At 37.5% G+C, this 20,145-nt stretch overlaps 2 protein-coding genes across 3 annotated transcripts in view; one reads left to right on the forward strand and one right to left on the reverse strand.

Moving 5' to 3' along the window:
- LOC139477689 (general transcription factor IIH subunit 1-like) overlaps window positions 1-5,479 on the reverse strand; it is a 36,502-nt gene extending 31,023 nt beyond the window's left edge. The window contains exons 1-3 of one of the 2 annotated variants that reach the window (XM_071260069.1): window positions 5,455-5,479; window positions 3,508-3,694; window positions 1,897-2,098 (exon numbers count right to left, since the gene is read on the reverse strand). In XM_071260069.1, the coding sequence (XP_071116170.1) occupies window positions 1,897-2,098; window positions 3,508-3,661 (356 nt within the window). In that variant the 5' untranslated portion in view covers window positions 3,662-3,694; window positions 5,455-5,479. Of the gene's footprint in view, window positions 1-1,896; window positions 2,099-3,507; window positions 3,695-5,347 lie in introns of both variants that reach the window. The other variant, XM_071260068.1, reaches the window with a different exon arrangement.
- Window positions 5,480-5,547: 68 nt separating this feature from the next.
- LOC139477701 (ciliary microtubule-associated protein 3-like) lies at window positions 5,548-19,330 on the forward strand. Its single transcript, XM_071260081.1, has 6 exons — window positions 5,548-5,633; window positions 14,560-14,705; window positions 16,058-16,156; window positions 16,471-16,607; window positions 17,695-17,821; window positions 18,493-19,330. Exons 1-6 carry the CDS (start codon window positions 5,627-5,629, stop codon window positions 18,559-18,561), a joined length of 585 nt encoding a protein of 194 aa, XP_071116182.1. The 5' UTR covers window positions 5,548-5,626; the 3' UTR covers window positions 18,562-19,330.
- Window positions 19,331-20,145: the final 815 nt, after the last annotated feature.

Consider the following 20,145-nt stretch of genomic DNA (forward strand, 5'->3'; position numbering starts at 1 on the left):
CTATTGTTCTCACTATAGTGAGTGAGTGAGTATGGTTTTACGCCGCTTTTAGCAATATTCCAGCAATATCACGATGGGGGACACCAGAAATGGGCTCCACACATTTTACCTATGTCAGGAATTGAACTCGTGTATTCGGCGTGACGAGCGAATGCTTTAACCACTAGGCTACCCGACCGCCCCTGTTCTCACTATAACCATTACAACAGAAGTTGATATTATCATCTATTGTTACAACAGAAGATGATATACACAATTACTGTTCACAACATAACCATGGTAACAGACGGAGATATACCAATTTACTGTTCACAATATAACCATGGTAATAGAAGGAGATATTTCCATCTACTGTTCACCACAAAACCATGGTAACAGGAGGTATACCCATCTACTGTTCACAACATAACCATGGTAACAGAAGGAGATATACCCATGTACTGTTAACAACATAACCATGGTAACAGAAGGAGATATACCCATCTACTGTTCACAAAATAACCATGGTAACAGAAGGAGGTATACCCATCTACTGTTCACAACATAACTATGGTAACAGGAGATATACCCATCTACTGTTAACAACATAACCATGGTAACAGAGGGAGATATACCCATCTACTGTTCACAACATAACCATGGTAACAGAAGTTGAAAGGAACAGAAGGAGATCTATTGTTACAACAGATCAAAGCAATAAGTCCCAAGCACTGGGCAGACAGGTTCCCTGGTCAAGGTTGACATCAGGAGACACCAGCCAGCCATGAACTGTGACCAGGGAACCTATCTGCCCAGTGCTTGGGACTTATTGCTTTGATCTTTGTTGGGACTAATTACCTAGCTGTCTCCAATTTGCCCTTTGCTATGTCCATTCTTCCACCTATCAGTGCTAATAACCCCGGCCTCCCGTTTGCCAAGTTACTTATCTATAATAATTTAAGTACTGGCTTTGTGATCGAAAATCGGACAACTACACGATAGATAAACAAGTAGTAAAAAATATAAAATAAATATTCATATTATTATGTTACATTGTTGGCGGAATATGTTTTCTAATCAAGCAACCTCTACAGTTTAACACAAAACTGTTACAGACTGTATGACTTACTCAAAATACTTTAAAAAGCATAGTCTTGAATGGAAGTCGCAACTTTGAAACTGGTACCTAAAGCTTAAGAAAGCTGCTTTCTAAGTGGCTAACGTCGACTTCCTGTTGGTCATTTCATTGTAGGTCATAGTTCGCGAAAGGTTGTTCGGATGTGACCTGTAATGGGATGTCCTTGTCGATAGCGAGAACTTGTATCTGATTTTGATAAGATTGAGGTAATCTAAACATGTGATTTATCCTGTTTTCTTTATTCAAAGCATTAATTGATTATTGTTAAGCAAGTTTATCTCTGCAGCCGTTGTATTATGCGGCTACCAGCCGATTCGTCTCGCATCAAAACACAGGCTGTGTATTCGCCGGCAGATGACCACGGAGTACGCTGATCACTGTGTCGGATTAACGAGACTGATAATTCGGTAATTCGTTGCAAATTAGGTGTGTCGGAGTCGGAATGCGAGACTGTCGGATTAACGGGTCTAAATAGCAATGATTTAATCGGTTCCCATCATTAGTGTCGGATAAAGCCGATTGTCGTATTAACGAGTGTTGGACAAACGAGACTTGACTGTATATTACTTCATAGATCTTTGCCAAGGTTAGGTATTTTAGGTAATAACAATTTACAACATCAATACACTAGGGGCAGCAGGTTTGTAATTCTGTATAGCTAACATCATTATTGGACTGTAAACAAAAATAGGTAGATGTACCATGATACTTTAACAGATGATACACATCACGGCGCTTCATGAGACGTTCGGTACGACGTGAAGCAAACATCCAAGTACCTGTTTTTCTCCTCTAGTTCACTGCTTATTTTCATCCTGAACTTAGGCAGCAGTTGCTGGAGCAGCTCCTTGACACTGTCGCGATCCCGCATCTGTGCTGACCGGCCCTCGGCGTTGTTGAAGTGGAATGTGTTTGCACCACCATCATGCATCACCAGCTGCAACTGCACTTTATCTTTTGTGTCTGGGGAAATTTTCTGCGCTGCAATGTTTACATCATCTTATAGTTCAGAACTAGTAGAGTTTTTAAAAAAATGATTGATAATTTCATGACATTTCTTTGTGATTCCATATCGTGAATATTGAGTAACTCAATAGCATCAACAGTGAGAGTTCTGTACATGGTGGCTGTAACACGTGGTCCTAGGAATTACCTACTGCAGTGTGAGCCACGACATGCACCATTCCTACACCTTATGTAGCACTGTGGCAGGCTGACCCTCGTGCTAGTCCACTCCTCTACACAAGTATAACGTACTGAACACTCATCCCCAGACAATACTGGAAATGATGTTTGTTATACACACTCTGGACAAATCCTACTCCATGCAGACATGTTCTGTCATACCCATATTACAACAAAGCAGGGAAGAAATACAGTAAACTACGGTTATAACGAACTAACTTTTTAGTCCCGACTATTTGCTGTAGTTATACTGTATATATGCTTATAACGAATTACGGTTATAACGAACTAGAATTAGCAGTCCCTTTGAGTTTGTTATAACCGTAGTTTACTGTAGTATTTTCTCTGATCATGATGGAGCAAAATGTGGCAGCACTTGTACCAGAGGTTGCCTCAAGAAAAGCAGACATATTAGCAAATCAATTTAACAAGTAAGTATTCTTATTAATCATAAACATAATAAACAACAGATATATAAATTGCATTTCTAACATGTCTAAACCATATATTCCAAATAATAATGCTTATTATACTCGATCATACTAAATTACATAATAGATTTTCACCCCTGCTTACCGCATGTCCAGTTCAAACACCCCACCTCACATCATCTTACGGTCCCCAAATATCTACAGACACTGCTAAATGTGTGTTTCTTCTTTCTTGACTTGGTGAAATACACCCTATACAGAGTCCTACCAAACAGTCCTACTTTGTGTGTATAACATCAGAAAACAGTTAATGTGCACAGATACCTTAAATTGTTTGTAAACAAAACTAACCTTAACAAAATGTCTCACACATTTAACACATTTGAATAAAAATCAAATAATTATTTCATTGTACAAAATAATCAACAATAATCCAGTCCTTCACAATTATAGGTCTTATCCAAACTACACCTTATTTGAAAAGAAATGTGGGACCCCATACCGACACAGCAAGCAAAGCTACATCTAACACAATGCCTACTTTCTTAATTCCTACACAAAGTACAGTTTCGATACAATTTTCTTCAGGGCCTGTGTTTCTAGTCAGTTATAAACTTATCAGCTTACTGGACCAAAAGGACTTTAAAATACTGGAATGTACCATATTTTGAACTGACAGGATAAAATTTTACCAACACACTGCCTATTTTACCGGTAAACAAACACTGATGACGCAACTGGAATAAAATATCAAGCTAGAATTAGAGTACCTACTTTTAATGTTGGCATACATGTGACTGATAGTGAAAGAGCTCTTCCCCCCCGGCATCCATGCCAAGCGGGTGCCCATGAGATACAGAGTTCCATCAGTCTTCTTTTGTCGTACATGGTTGACAATGAGCAGCACCTCCTCAGATGATTTGGACATGACGATGGGGACTGATGGCCTGGGAGATCACAACTGAAACAACACTTACAATATAATATGCTGGGGTTTGAAGCCACAAGCAGCAATAATACATTGGACTTGGTAATGATATACAAGAAACCCTGTTAAGTGGACGGTTCTGTTTTCAGTGGAATTAAATTCAAATCACAAGTGTGGGTGTATATATATATATATGCAATCGAACCCTGTTATCTTGAACCTAGCAGGACCGCATTGTAACTTGGACACACCCAGACATTCGAGCTAACTAGGCATGAATGTGTATATAGTAAGGTGGTCGGGACCGGAGAACAGGTTTGAGATATCGGAACATTCAGGATGACAAGGTTCAACTGTATCATGTGTATATAGACATTACTAACAGTTCTGGTCCAGAGAATTACTTTCCTGATGAACAGGGTCAAGAATGACAGGATTTTTACTTTACCATGAATATCATTACTTCCAAGTAAATCCAGTCAGGAGTGGACAAGGGCTGAAGAATACATGGGTACCAAAAAATTATACCTAAACTATGGACAGTAAATTATGATCCAAAATTAAAGTATTAGAGTCAATAAAAAATGAGTCAATGGGTTGTTTTCTAAAAAGGAAAGTATTCAAAATACCTTCATGATAATATGCATGAGATGGTTATGGCATAAAGCTGTATCAGCAATCTTGCAGCTATTTGTGGAGATTGTCTGCAAGATGACTTCAAACACTGATTATGATACAGTATTACGACAATCTGTCACTGTCAGCTAATAAATAGCTGACACACATTCCCATTCACTGCCATCAACTTGTACCGGTGAGGTTTTGTTCTGTACTTTGAGCTCTTGGTGAGGTGAATGAGTACTTAAACTTGCATCAGGTGATTATGCAGCACTTTGAGCATGCTTAAGGGTGTGAATTTGGCTCTTTATAAATTTCAACATTATTATTAGAATTATTATCATAACACAGAGACACATATGCGTGTGCATGTGTGGCTGGTTTTACTAGACCCTGAACCAACCATCAATTCTTTTATCCCCTTAATACACCAGGCACTTTTACAATAAGTACCATCTTTTTACATCTTAAGGTATGACAGGGTCAGTAGATCAAACCACTGACCTGATCTCCTGGCAGATGCTCTATCCACTACACCACAGATTTTGAGCTCAAGGAGAAAAAGATCTCTAATATATTTTTTCATTTATGACTGTACTTCATATGACTTTACTATATAACCAAACTGTTAACATGATGATGATATATAATAATAATAATAATAATAATAATAATAATAATAATAAACTGTGTCATGGTTGACAATGGTATAAGATCCATACTAAAACGTCACTATTGATTGCAGTATAATAAAGAATTTGTTATCCATAAATTATGTCTATTTTGTCATCCGTCAACTTCTAAGAAATGCCGCCTGGGTGTATCAAACTATTATTGGAGGAGTAAAGTTAAAAACAAATGATCTTAATTTGTACATGGCATTCACACAATGATTCGTATGCTATTGATTCAACATTTTCATTGACAAGAATAAAGTCAAATCAAACGTTAAAGTCATAAACAGTTTAAAGTACCGAAAAATACAATGTCAACGAGAACTCCTTGTATAAGGACTTTGACGTTTGTGTTTACAAAACTTCTCAAATCAAACCATGAAACTTTATTCACCTTTTCCAAGATCAGTATTTCATTAACACCATCCTTAAAACAGCAAGCAGTGACTAGATAATTCTATGATAAATCATGAACTAAACATCGTCAAAAACAACACGCACTTGCCGGTGGACATGCCTATTTACGACAACCGGAAATCGAGTTTTGCGACACTTCCTGGCAAAAATCGATGTCACACATGCGCAAGAAGCATAGTAACGCGTAACTACGAGAAGCCGAAATAAGGAAATAAGGACACTTTAGAGAAACTCTAATCAGTTGTGGTCCCTCAAAATGGAGGGTAAGTTCAATATATCTTTGACCATTAATTACTTGTATGCCATATGGGTATATAGAAGGAAAAGGATATTGTAGATTATCGTGGGCTTGAGTGTTTGGACTCAAGCGATCCCAACCGCCAAGATAATGGTATACGTCCCCTAAATTCGTGTATTCAGAAAGGCCAAGTTTGACTGTTTGTGTTTTTGGCCATAGTGCAGTTTGACCACAAACTACTGCTACAGTTGTAACAACGTATACGTCGGATAGTCAGCTGATGACAGACAACATTTGGTTCTTTCCGTTTGGTTCAATGCGGTGAAAGGAAATATTTTCAAAAGAAATCTAGAGCAGTGACAGCAGTACCCGGACAGCGGTAGTAGCCGGACACTCATCAAACATTTATTTACAGCTAATTAGTAAACTGCTAATACCTAAAACTAACAGGCAAGAATGATCTGTTTTCCTCATAGGCCATTTAAAAATGTGTCAGCAAGAGATAACTCTCTAAACAAACTGTCCAGGATCACCTTTCAAACATGCATGCCCCACCCCTAGGTTTTCTTACATTATCGCTAAGCAAAGTTGTTTCCGGTCTTAAATTTGTGTGTTTCAAACAACTCATTTTAAATGAACTTTGGTGTATGGTAGGATTTTATCAAAATGTAACAGCATTCCTGGAAAGACGATGACTTGAAAATTCAATAAATAGTACTGTTTAACCTGCTGGATGCCAAGTTTTGTTTTTTGACGTACATTTTCCTAAGATGTGAAAAGTGATGGTTGCGCAAGTATTGAGCTTACACCGCAATGGATCTACCTCCAGCTATATAATTACGTAGAGATGTAGAATATCAAGTTTCCTATCTGTTGGTGTAAATTTTACTGCAAATATTAAACCAGTTTGAAAACAAAATATGGCTAAGTGTCGACTGAGAATGTACTAAAAATAGGATTTATATGCTTATGTATAACATTATACTTTCAATCCAAAAAATAGCATGTCGTAAATGACGAAAAACTGATTTTCCTCTATGACGTCAAAAGACGACAGAGAGGTCATGCATGTACAAAGAAAAGGGGGCATAACTCTGCTATGCTTAGCACAAGCTTATTGGTACTCAGGTCATTCTTGGTGAGAATTACCTGTGGATAAGGACAATATATTTTCGTGGTGTTTTGTTCTTGAGGAAATTTTAGGTATAAGAAATGATGAAATCATATTATATAAAAAAGGAAGTAACAGCGAAATGGATAGCCCTATCTAACCTATAAATTAGTCATTAAATTCCAGCATTCTCCTGATTGTGTAAGTAGAATTTGACTAATGTTACACCATTATTAATGGAGCACTAGCCTTGTCATCAAATGTAATGAATTACTGATATTAATGACACTATTCTTTTTTGACGTCATTGAAGGTTTTATGTCTCTGCCAACGTCAGAGAAAGACGACATGGGTATGTTGATTAATATATATCTCCACTAATTTTCGGGGCGGTTTTGGGTAGCCTAGTGGTTAAAGCGTTAGCTCGTCACGCCGTAGACCCGGGTTCGATTCCCGACATAGGTACAATGTGTGAAGCCCATTTCTGGTGTCCCCCTCAGTGATATTGCTGGAATATTGCTAAATGTGGCGTAAAACCATATTCACTCACTCCACTAATTTTCGCTCATAGAATGGCAAATCTCGATGTGTAAAATGGAATTTGTTAAACAATGAGATGGTTTACCGTGTATCTTTATTGGACAAGACATGCACCTGTTTGGCATCAATTTTACGTAATCAAATACCAAAAAGAATATTTCAAAGCAAACAACATTATTTTCAAATTGGACATATGTCTTTGTTCATTATTATGTGATTATTTCTCTTTATCTCGCCTCAGAATTATACAATAAAAGATGTGAAGAAAGCAATCTCATTAAAATCAGACCTCAGTTCTCGCTACCGCTCAACAAAGATCTGAGGACATCCCATTAGGGGTCACTTCAGAACGACCTTTCATTCTGACCAATCAGAGCATCGCTTACCTTATTATGAAAGTGACAGTCGGAATGTGATTTCTAATCATGCAACCTCGAAAACTTTAACTCCGTACAATAGTTACGGGTTTAACGACTGAATACATACAATCTAGACCATCAATTAGCCATTCCAGAATGTTCTTTGTTTAGGATTCAAATTTGTAATCGAGAATTTGTCAAAATATGTTTCGAAGCATAGTCGACAATGTGAAATTAGTTCCGTAAAGCAAGAGAAAGCTGCCTTCTGATTGGTCATTCCATTGGTCGGTCAAAGTTCTCGCAAGGTCGGTCTGATGTAACCTGTAATGGGATGTCCTCAGATCTTTGTTTAGCGGTAGCGAGAACTAAGATCTGATTTTAATGAGATTGCGAAGAAAGCTCCTTTGGTATAGAATTATCAGGATAATCATATAAGGTTTGACCAATGGGGTACATGGCACGGTTTATATATTTACACTTTTTACAATTCTTGGAGAAAAATGGTAAGAGTTTAATACCCTGTGATCACAATATTTAATAAAGGGTGAACCCATTGATAATGTAATACAAAACGAGAGGAATAATTCGCAAATCACTTGTGACTAACTTGCATCTGGCATATCTTTAGACATCACTATCAAACAACATTAAAAAACCAATGACAAATTCTTCTTAAAATGTGTGCATATATTTAACAATAAAAATTGTTCCTTTTTTACAGTAATATATTCAGTTTCAGTTTTAATATAAAATGAACCTGTTTGTACGAAATTACAATATTGACTAATACATTCAAAAGAATACCAACATGTTACACTTACATTTACATTTCATTTCACACTTACATTTCATCTAAAGGAAAGAAATATTTAATACAACACTATAAAATTATCAATTTCTATGTAAACAATGTTCAAACAAACAGTAGGTTATCAAAGGTTATATGTTTTGTGGCCTATATCTACGTATACTGAGAGGCAATGAAAACACAATCAGCAGTTTTTATCGTAGAATAGTAACAGAGGAGAAAACAAAGTGATTAGTTATTGAAAAAAGTTATGTGATTATTGTCTTCTGTCGTTGTGTGTACAGACATGTTTGGTTGTGTGCACACCATCCTGAATAAAACGCCAAAACACATCTTCAGCTTGCAGTCCGAAATGCACGTGCACGACATGAATTTTGAATTGCATGCAAACAGTACACATTGATCCCCTATAAAATCACATCATGATTTGAAACTGGTGTCCATATGCACCATGCCACGGTTAACCCAAGATCAGCGACACCAGGCCATTTGAATGCTGCAAGCTGGCACTCCAAAAACTGACGTTGCACAACACTTTAATGTCCATCCATCAACTGTCAGTCGTCTCAGAAGGCGCTACCAAGTCAGAGGCAGGGCGGAGGATCGGCCAGGCCCAGGCGTTCAACGGGTGACAACAGGACGTCAGGATCGCTATATTGTCATGCAACACCTCCGACGTCGATTTCAGACAGCTGTACAGACTGCTAACAACATTATCGGAAGCAGAGGAAGATCCATCAGCAGTCGAACTGTGCGTCGACGTCTTGCTGCAGCAGGGATATGGTCACGTCGACCGTACAAGGTCAGATCGCATAATACCAACGCATAATCACAGACTTCAATGACAGCGATGGGCTGCAGCAGGTGGTTTTCTGGGCAACGTCGGTTGGAGGAATGTTGTTTTCTCTGATGAGTCTCGCTTTAACGTCTCTTTCCCAGATGAACGGCTCCGTGTGTACCGACGTCAAGGTGAACGTTATGTGCGACCTTGTGTTATTGAACAAGATCGCTTTGGTGGTGGAGGAGTAATGGTTTGGGGAGCCATAAATGCTGTGTTTAAATCACAGCTTGTTATTGTGCAAGGTAACTTGACGACACGACGATACGTGGATACTGTTCTACATCCAGTTCTTCTTCCTCTCTTAAGACAGCATGGTTGAAACCGGCTAGTGTTTCAGCATGACAGTGCTAGGCCCCATACTGCCATCCTGACACGGAATTTTCTTCAGAGAAACAACGTGGAGGTCATGCAGTGGCCCTCAAGGTCACCAGACATGAACCCAATTGAGCACCTGGAGGACGAACTTGGTAGGCGTGTGAGACGACACCAGATTCCGCCCCGCAATGTTGCTAAGCTCACTCAGGCATTGCAGTATCACTGGAACACAATCCCGGCTCATTTCATCCGTTGTTTACGTAATTCCATGCCAAGGCGTTTGCAAGCTTGCATTCGTGCTCAAGGTGGACACACCAGATACTAAGGGTCTGTTCAATCTCTCTCCTGTAAATGGGGTTGGAACTGATGATATTGGACACTGCTTTATGCAGAATTTCTCTATAGTGATCAGTATTTGCTAATATACTTAATACAAGCTTTGAAATGTTCTTATGTTAATAGCATTCCCGTTTGAAAATTGGATTGCGTTTTCATTGCCTCTCAGTATATATCATATTGAATATTGATAAATATTCATAGGGAGATTAATTGTGTGAAAAAATGTATAAAATATATGCAAAATCTACATCATTATTTAAACTGTAAACAGCATGATACAATGATCATGTTTACTTTCATTAACCGACCTTCACCTCAAAGAAAATACCACATACCAACAATGTTGACGTATGACATCACTACTGGTGACCATTTTTACAAAATGGCATGTTCACTGACAACAGTAGGAAGGATATTACGAGGGGACTTTCGATGATTCAGGGATAGTATGTACATAAATGTGACATGTAAGTAATCAGAAACATTCTGACAATCTGTGTACTGTTATTTTTTTAAATGTTTTTCATTGAAACCAAGATAACTAGTCAGAGATAAATACTGTTGTCGCTCAGCATGATTTTGCGTCAGTCATGGCGTCACACAGAACGGCACCTTTTACAATTTCTGTTGAATTTACCAAATCATTGCAGTGTATCTTAATTTTTAATTACCCAATTCTTGCTACAATTCTCTTACCACGAATATCATGAAAACTTTGAGCAAATGTATGCAACAAATAGACGAATGGATAGCTCAAAATAGGAGATAATGTTACACAGTGTAAAATCTGAATTTTGCTTTGTTTACATTTCAAACTAGCGCATTTTTCCGACCTCAGTGTTCGCTTTCACACCTTATTTATTTTGCTTGATTTCCTCTAGATACTTTACAATGAAGTCAAAGACAATTTGTCATTTGAATCTAAAATATATGAGGAATTCAAGGATGTATGTATCGCTGCTGAGTTTGAAATATACTTGATGTGATAGGCATCTCATTACCGGCATAAGTGTAACATGGTTTTGTAAACACTATCCAATATGGCGGAAAGTTCACTTCGGCATTCGTGTTAGCATTTTTTCAAAAACATTCTAAACCATTCTAGGGTAATCGGCGGCGTTTTGGAATGCCCATTGGTGATTTGATAAACGACAGATACCTGTGATCACTAATATGTTATTTTTGAAATTCATTTTTCAGAGTCAATATCCAAAATTTAGATTTTAAAACATGCTGTAAATAATGCCATGAATGGTGATTTAGTAATGTGTGAAAAATGGCGACATTTACAATGTACCTAATTTTTAGAGGTCTTTTTCAGTAATTTTGCATTGCCTAAAATGACAGTGGCTGTTATCACAGAATGGGGAATTTCCCACAGAAGTCAAAACAGTGAAGTTTATTTGTGTGCGTGATGTATTTTGAATTTTAATTGACTTCAAAGTGAGGGTTGAAGAGGAGGGACAGCGATGTCTGGGTATTACCTTGATGAAACAGTGGCAAGGGAGTACTCAGACATTTTTAAAAAAATAATCAATTGAACATCTTCTTCACATTTCAACAAATAAGATTTTATTTTTATTGTACATAGTGACATATAAATTAATATAATTTAATGCATGATTTATAAAATAAGATGGAAATAAAATCTTTATTTGTGTATATAACAATATTCAGATGTCTATATTCAACCTAGCTCTTCATATAATAAGGTATATTTTCTTCAAAATTGTTCTTAGTCTGTGTGTAATTATTTATTATTGCATTTTAATTTTACGATTAAATATCTATAAAATCTACTAATATATTTTCCAAGAACTTTTAGGAAGTGAGCCAACATGAACATAAAACCTTCTCATTACCTTGAAATCTGAAAAAGGCAGTTGAAGCAGTCACTGCTCGCGAAATGTCCGTAGGAAAAGCTGCTGTATCTTATGTTATTTCTCAAACTACACTCTGTGATAAGATAAAACAAAAAGTGCCAATGGAATATCAAAATGATGAGGAGCATCAAGTGGCCAAATGGGTTATACAAATTTCAAAGACTGGGTATGGTCGTTCCAAAGTAGACACATTATGATGTTGGTCATAATTCAGGTATATCAAGACACACATATTATGTACAAGTATCTAGAATTAAAAGATACCTATAGTATTATAATGTTGCATCTTACATTGATATAAATTACCTAAACAAGATTATAATGTAGTGTATGTATATTGAAAAACATATGTGCAAGATTTAGCTGCAACACTCCTCGTTGGATTGGATTGGATTATTTTCTTTTTTTCGATAGGTATCACACTTTTTACATGATACCACTTGCATTCATGGCCAGTTATTTATTATGAGACATGTTAATGTCTCCATTCCATTCTAATCTCACAATTTAAAAAAACCCTCAAGATATGAAGTGTCCGACTACTGCCTCTCTGTCTGGGTACAGCAGACCATGTCGTGTACTACCGAAGCTGTCGTCAAGCTCAAAGCATCCACGTTCAGACTGAGCAAGTAGTTCTTTGCCTTTTGGTCAATTTTGTCACCACTAGCAGTTGTGTCCTTTTGTATCAGCAATTGTCCATTCAATTCGGATGGTGTGTTGTTTTGGGATGATTGTTATGTGTCCGGGTACTGCCTGCCCCGCTCATTTGCCAAAATAATGCCTCTGTTGTGACAACCTAATTTTAAATGGTAACTAGGTTTTAAATTTGAATGGTATCTCTATTTGTTCAAAATCTGTACATAGCTACAAAGATGTTTGGGAACATAATCTTGCCAATCAGCATGGAGCCCTTGTAGTTAGTTTCATCAAAATATAAATGTGGAAAAGCTCTTGTTTAAATGAGTAGGTGTTATAATGTCAATGTATATAACCCTCCATCTTAGTGCAGTAGTGTCATTACCACTGTATGGCATTCTCTTTTTACAGTCAGTTTAGTCTTTGGGCACTGCATCTCGCCAGTGTTCACCATACCCCTTTATGATCTTAGGGACAAGGACACCCAATCAATAATCTTAGGGTGAAATTCCAAAGCCGATGACATACTCTGGGTTGAGTACCATTGAGCAATACAGTCAATTCAGTGAATTTGGGTAGGTTCTTTGTTACTAGGGGTAAGGCAAGTTTCTCATTTCCAGAATCAGGTGTGGATATGTAGATATATTTATAATTGAAGGGAAGACATAACCATTCTTCTTGTACCCTATATTTGGTTTTCAAGAAGGATCTCAGGCAACTAAATTTGCTTAAAGGAACAGGACGTCGACTGTTCTGAAGTTTTGTTTGTAAACAGTAGCCGGTAACCCTCGAGCCTACTCGGAGCTGCGCGCCTTATTCTGTTTCTGCTCCAGTGCCCACATCGGTGTAGGCTTATCATGTGACAGCACTTTTCTCTTGTTTGTAAACAAATGCGCTTATTCTGAAATAAACACAGACAGGCCTAATGCAAGCCTGTTGGTGCACTATACATATTGTTTTGCATAATTGTGTAGAAATACTACTACAACTGCGACAATGAGGTAGGCATGACAATACAGCTTACACATCAAAGTGACCACATCACTAGCTGTCCGTGGGGCTTTGATGACAGGACGTGGAGGATAACTACACAAATGGATACAGCTTTTCATGTTTTAGGATATTTTCTCAAAAAAAAGTTAAACATTTCATGACACATGTTTATATAAACGTGTTGACTCATCCAACATGAAACTGATACTGTCTACGTTCTGACGATGTGACAGAGGTTCTCGGCTGACCGCAAGGAATCCTGGGTAGGAGAGTGATTGGCTTCACACGACAGAGGCACATTGATATTATAATCTAGGCTTTGATAAAAACTGGCATCTAATCTAATCAAGCTGGCAATTAGTATTTTGGAACTCAGCCGCAAGTAAAACACACAAGCTTTCTCTTCAATTTGCCTCTATTAAAAAACAAGACAGAAGCCAGTTTACCCTACACAGTGCTTACGTTGCATGATTTAAAAACACATAGACATACTGTCCCTTGCAAATTGTCACAAGGGGTGTGGCAATTATGACCTTGAAAAAGGGTCCATATGATAAGTCTGGGTTCCAATATTTAACAAGGGAATCTTCGAAATGCCCTGACAGGTGAAAGCAAATTGTGCTTTGAAAGCATTATTACCCAAAATAACAAATGTTTTATGATGAATAAATGACTGTACAAGTAAGTGTTGTTTGTGATTTGATCTTTGAATGCTTTGACCTTTTTCATGTTTGCTAGTAACAGTTCTAGTTTGTGATTATGAGCATCTGTCCGTACAAAACCCCGGTCACAGATTTATTCCACTTTGTATGCATTTGTCACTGACAGCCAGTGTCGATGGCCAGCTGCAATAGGAGGCTGTGTGCCCAAACATCTGTAGTCATGGTCATACATAGCCATACATAGCCAATGATGTGAATAATGAAAAGAGAAGTTAAGAAATGTTTCAATCAAACCTTAGTTGCCACAATCACTAACACCTTGTAACTTGTGTATGTTGAAGGGCAGATACGTTTTGTTTACATGGAAAAGAATATGTTATTATTGACTGTTATATGTTGGTTATTAGAACTTTTTCAACAATTTAAAAATGTACCTTTACAAACAGTATTTTCTTTTATTTCAGTGGACAAGAGACCTAAGGTTGCCTTCATGACAACTCTAAATAGGGAACTATTCCCTACCAAAATGCCACCAAATCGTTTTGGTAATGAGGTAGTTCCACTTCGAGGTGCTCCTCACAGAGGACCGGGCTGCTATGAAAATGAAGAAGTATGGCTCTGTTCCTGCCTTACATTGTACATTGCTATAGATACTAAGTTGTATGTGCCCCTCATGGTTTATTCTCCCTGCAGAGTTTTATTGTACGATAAACAACTCCCACTGGTTGTTTATTTATGGTATGAAATATCAATATTATGTTAACAAAATGTACAAGCGTAAAAAATATTTATTCTTGTTTTAATAATGATGAATAAAACTCCCTGAATAAAACCCGAACTCGGCAATGTTGGACAAGTCTTTCCATTTTCTCACAGTTCGAATGTCGATTATCTGTACCTTTTCTCCCAATACCAATTATCATATTTCCCCCACTTTTGGATTAGCCATTGTGTTTATCTGTGTTGCCAAGCTACATCTATGGGGGAACAACTCACTAGACACTGCCCTCTAAAATAAAATGGCGTAATATTTACGTCATCAAGTTGCGAGCACATGTTCGAATCTCCAGAATTGACATCATGATAGGACAATGTTTTATTGTTCATTGTCCTTTGTAATTTGTCACGTAGCTATCTTATATATATATATATATATATATATATATCAGTAAATGTCTCCAAGATAATAATCTGGAGCAAGGAGGTCCAGTAGTGATAAAGTTGTGTGTGCATCCGTAAAGGAACATGCATTTGATTTTTAGGGGGGAAGGGGAGGGATTGTTTTTTTAGAACAATCTATTTTTTTCCCAACATTATCCAACAAATTATGTACTTACTGAGAACCATTAAACAATCTATTATTTTCACTATAAACACAAAAATATTAGGGTGTATTTTCCACAAAACTATTAATTCTTTTTACCACTGTCAACATTTAACAAACTATTCATTTTGGTCATATTTCTGAACAAAGTATTCATTTAAAAAACTTGCAACCCACCCCCATAGAAATATAATCGATGATCCCTTAGCTGCACCCTGATCATTTGATTATGAGTTCAATCCCAGATTGGACCAATAGTTATCCTTGGTCTGTCAGAAAAATACACAACGGTGAACCTTGTGGACGACCTGCATCACTTTTACTCACATATTGACCTGACATGCTGTGATATAACTCATCTGGGTCTCATTCTTCATATCCACCAAGTGCTTAGATGATTGTAAGGTTATGTCGAAGTATGGGAGTCACGATCGTGTTGTCACTTTGGTCACTTTGTGAAACAAAGCTTTAGTATTGAAAATACACTTCAAGGCAGTGTCAAACTCCACTCAGAATCAGAGAAAGATGAAAATCAAGTTGGGAAGCGGCCTATGTCAATTCTCAGCCAATACCCAGTAATATTTGTTATGAACAATATTATTAGTGCCACTTGTAGCATCATCTCATACCCGTTTCAGAAAACAAACTTCTGGTATGGTGTGAAGAACAAGATTACCAGTGAAAAGGGCTACACTCTCGGAGCTAGGACGTCAAACAGGGTACCATCAGATGCAAAGGTAATCATAATCACAGTCACATAATTGACATGATGCAAATGATAGTTGAATATATTGGTTTACATTACATTAAATGTAGGGTTGTCTTACAACATCATATGGATTTTGTATCTGTATCAAGTTATATTGATGTGACAAGGTTACAATCTGAATAAATTATAATCCTAAGAAAAAAATCTTCTCTATTTGTCCTAGGTCCATTTTGCTGATCCTTTTTTGAAGTAAACCTGTTGCAATGGTATAACATAGTTAAGACAAATGACAAAATTATACCATGTATCTGACTTAACAAAACATTTCTTTAATGTAACTAGTTTCAGACACCTAGCCCTCAGGTCTACCAGACAACCTGTACAGAACCCAGAACCTTCTCGGCATCTAAGAAACCATTTGAAGTAGGGGCGGAGAGGTTCCCCGTGTACAGGAGGGACATCAGTGAGGTTCTCCCTGGGTAGGTAGCAGTCACTGTCAATGTAGGAGGAGAGGTTCCCCATGTACAGGAGGGACATCAGTGAGGTTTTACCTGGGTCGGTAAAAGTCACTGTCAGTGTAGGAGGAGAGGTTCCCCATGTACAGGAGGGACATCAGTGAGGTTTTACCTGGGTAGGTAACAGTCACTGTCAATGTAGGGGGAGAGGTTCCCCGTGTACAGGAGGGACATCAGTGAGGTTTTCCCTGGGTAGGTAGCAGTCACTGTCAATGTAGGGGGAGAGGTTCCCCGTGTGCAGGAGGGACATCAGTGAGGTTTTACCTGGGTCGGTAACAGTCACTGTCAATGTAGGGGGAGAGGTTCCCCGTGTGCAGGAGGGACATCAGTGAGGTTTTACCTGGGTCGGTAACAGTCACTGTCAATGTAGGGGAAGGGGTTCCCTTAAACCAGATCTTCTTTGAAATGGGGGCGGTTGGATAGTGGTTAAAGCATTCGCTCGTCACGCTGAAGACCCAAGTACAATTCCCTACATGGGTACAATGTGTGAAGCCCATTCTGGTGTCCCCCGCCGTGATATTGCTGGAATATTGCTAAAAGCAGCATAAAACCATACTCACTCACTCTTTGAAATAATTGGAAACTTATGTCATGCACTAATGCAAAGTTAACCTTCTCCTGAGCCTAGTCCTCCTCTAAAGGTTTATATGTTCTTGTGACAGATTTATTTGTAAGTGTTATATTTGTCACTTTGTCTATAAAATATATATGCATCAATGCTGACACTGAAGAACGTGACAGCTGCTTCACTTCTCTGTGAACTATAGTGCTGTTTCAATACATGTACTCCAACATGTTGAATGTCATGTTATTTTACCTGTAAACATGTCTTACAACCAATAATGAACCTATATTCCATGCAGGACGTTAGTTGTCTTATTCCTCAGATTTCTGTAATCGTGTAGGTCATGTGTATTAATTTGGAACCAAGCACTTTAAAGTCATGTTAGAATTCCTGATAAACCATGTAGATGGTTTTAGCTGATATTCTTTCCAGGGTTCGAGCAATATATGAATGATGTGTCAGGAGGCTGTGTACTTCTCTTTGCAGGCCAGGCACATACGAGCACCAGAGCCCTAAGAACAGAATGGTTCAGTGGCACCAGTCATTTGGTGGAACGCCCATCATGTTGCCTGCAGTCAAGGTGACAAGCACCATACAGAAAAACACAGATAAGGTGAATGCTATGTTACTTCTTAAAAGAGGGTCATAGAAAAGTATCAAGTGTGCAAAACATTTTTATCAACTATGTCTAAAGTACTATGTTTAAAGAACTAGAATAACCTGTACCTTAGCATCATTGTAGATGTTCCAAGAGACAAATCAGATCATTTTTATATACAGAATACATGTATGCTGTCAATTATTGACACTTCTTCTTAAAAAAAAATGAATCCAACATGTTGACTCTAATATAAGGTTTCTGCATCTGGCACCTGTTTTAGGGTAACTCTTAGAGACCCAGCCATGTTGTATACAGCTGTAATGAAAGGGGAGTTACTTGAATGATGCTTTTTTAACAGTTCCCTGATATTGCTCATTTTTGTAAACACACATATAGTTCTCAAATTTTGATAGGGGTGCTGAGAACCTAGAGTACAACTTACGGAAATATTTTCACTTGAAACATGTTTAAAAGAAGGGGAAACTGTCAGTTTCATGACAATATTGGACACTGTTAGCGTGTCAAAATGTCCAAGCAGTCACTCACCTTGACATATCCTTTTCTAAAGTTTTAAAAGCTTATATGTGCCCTGGAGTCATTATGAGGTATCTTCACCTTTCCTGCACCAAACAAACACATTTACTCTCTGTGAATCATTTGCTTACTCATCATTTTTCTTTCAGTTACTCAGCACGAAAGAAGAGAAGAAATATCATCGAAAGCTGGCTTATCTTAAGCTGTATTATGATTAAGTTGAATATTCTTAAATTGGCAGTTTGAATTGTTTTATTGCAAATGAGGTCATTAAACATCAGTGTCTGGTGAAGTTGAGAAATGTCGGAAATGATAGCAAAATGTTCCTCAAATATTTTAATCACATTTCAATTCAAGAATGTTGTCTTATACATGTATAAGTATGATCCATCTGTGTTTGTGTGATGATGTGCGTTTTTGCAAAACTTCATGTGAATACAGATATCAAGATGGAATATATACTAAGTACCGGTATTGTCACTACATGTTAACAATGATCAATTCCTGATTATAACAGATAATCAATGCTCAGAGTTTTTATATTGTAAACATGTGACACAATGACATTGTTTTGTACAAGATGTAAATATGTCTTGAAGACAGGCATACTTTCAGTGATCTGTGTCCAGCAATATGTCGAGGCCTTTGTTGCAGGATATATATCCGCATGTACATATATTGTAAATAAATGTGTGTTTGTTGTGTACATCTTTCTATGACTTGCTTATTGTGACAGTTGACACTTTTTAGATGACTCAGGTGAGCATATTTCACGAAATGATTTCTCTCATCCTTAAATGTTAAAAACCTATTTGACATGTTAGTCCCTACACATACTGCAAATGACAAGCCGTCAACACATGGCGGACCATGTCAAAACACCAAGTGTATCAGGCTAAAATCTAAATATATTGCTAATCTACACTGTGAAGGAATTGCAGGTAATGTTAGAAAAATATACACCAGTTTGTAAAATACTCTGCCATAATCAGGTTGTTTGTAAATAATTATATATTTCTTTACATGAATATTTTAGTTATCAACTTGCATTGTGTCTCTTGTTTTTTGTTAAACACCGCACTCAGCAATATTCCAGCTATATGATGGCAGTCTGTAAAAACATGTCATGACCAGACAATCCAGTGTTTGATATTATGAGCATTGATCTACACATTTGGGATACAATGACATGCATCAACCACGTCAGAGAGACTGACCACCCGATCCCGTTAGTTGCCTCTTACAACAAGCATGGGGTGCTGAAGACCTATTTGAACCTGCATCTTCACTGGTCTGTTGTCTTGTCCAATGTATATGTACTTGCATATAGTGGTTGGATAAATACTACTGTGTACTTGGATAAACCACACACATTGAGAGATATCTTGAACAGTGTGACCACACAGTTGATGACAATACAAAGCGCATTACTCCCACCAACCTAATAATTATATACATATTTGCATTACACATGTACTTCAATTTCAATGTTTTTTAAATCAAAACCAAACATAAACAATAGACTTTTCTGCATGTATCATATATTCTAAGTGCCATGGTGACCAAACAATAACACTTGTACAATCCATAGTGTTTTACATGTACTGTACAGGGTATTACAATCAGACAGATGGCCAATAAGACAGCTAAATGTCTTGTAACTGTTTGTAATTAACATGTTATGTTCATCACTTGTCCTCCATGCTTCCAGGTAGTTTCCTACACCCCATCATGCCCTCCACACTGTTAGGCCACATGTGTCCACACTCATCGAGTTGTAGACAATGTACGTTGTTGATCTA

This window comes from Haliotis cracherodii, unplaced genomic scaffold (genome assembly GCF_022045235.1).
Source record: "Haliotis cracherodii isolate W230 unplaced genomic scaffold, xgHalCrac1.p SCAF_34, whole genome shotgun sequence".
Classification (NCBI taxonomy): domain Eukaryota; kingdom Metazoa; phylum Mollusca; class Gastropoda; order Lepetellida; family Haliotidae; genus Haliotis; species Haliotis cracherodii.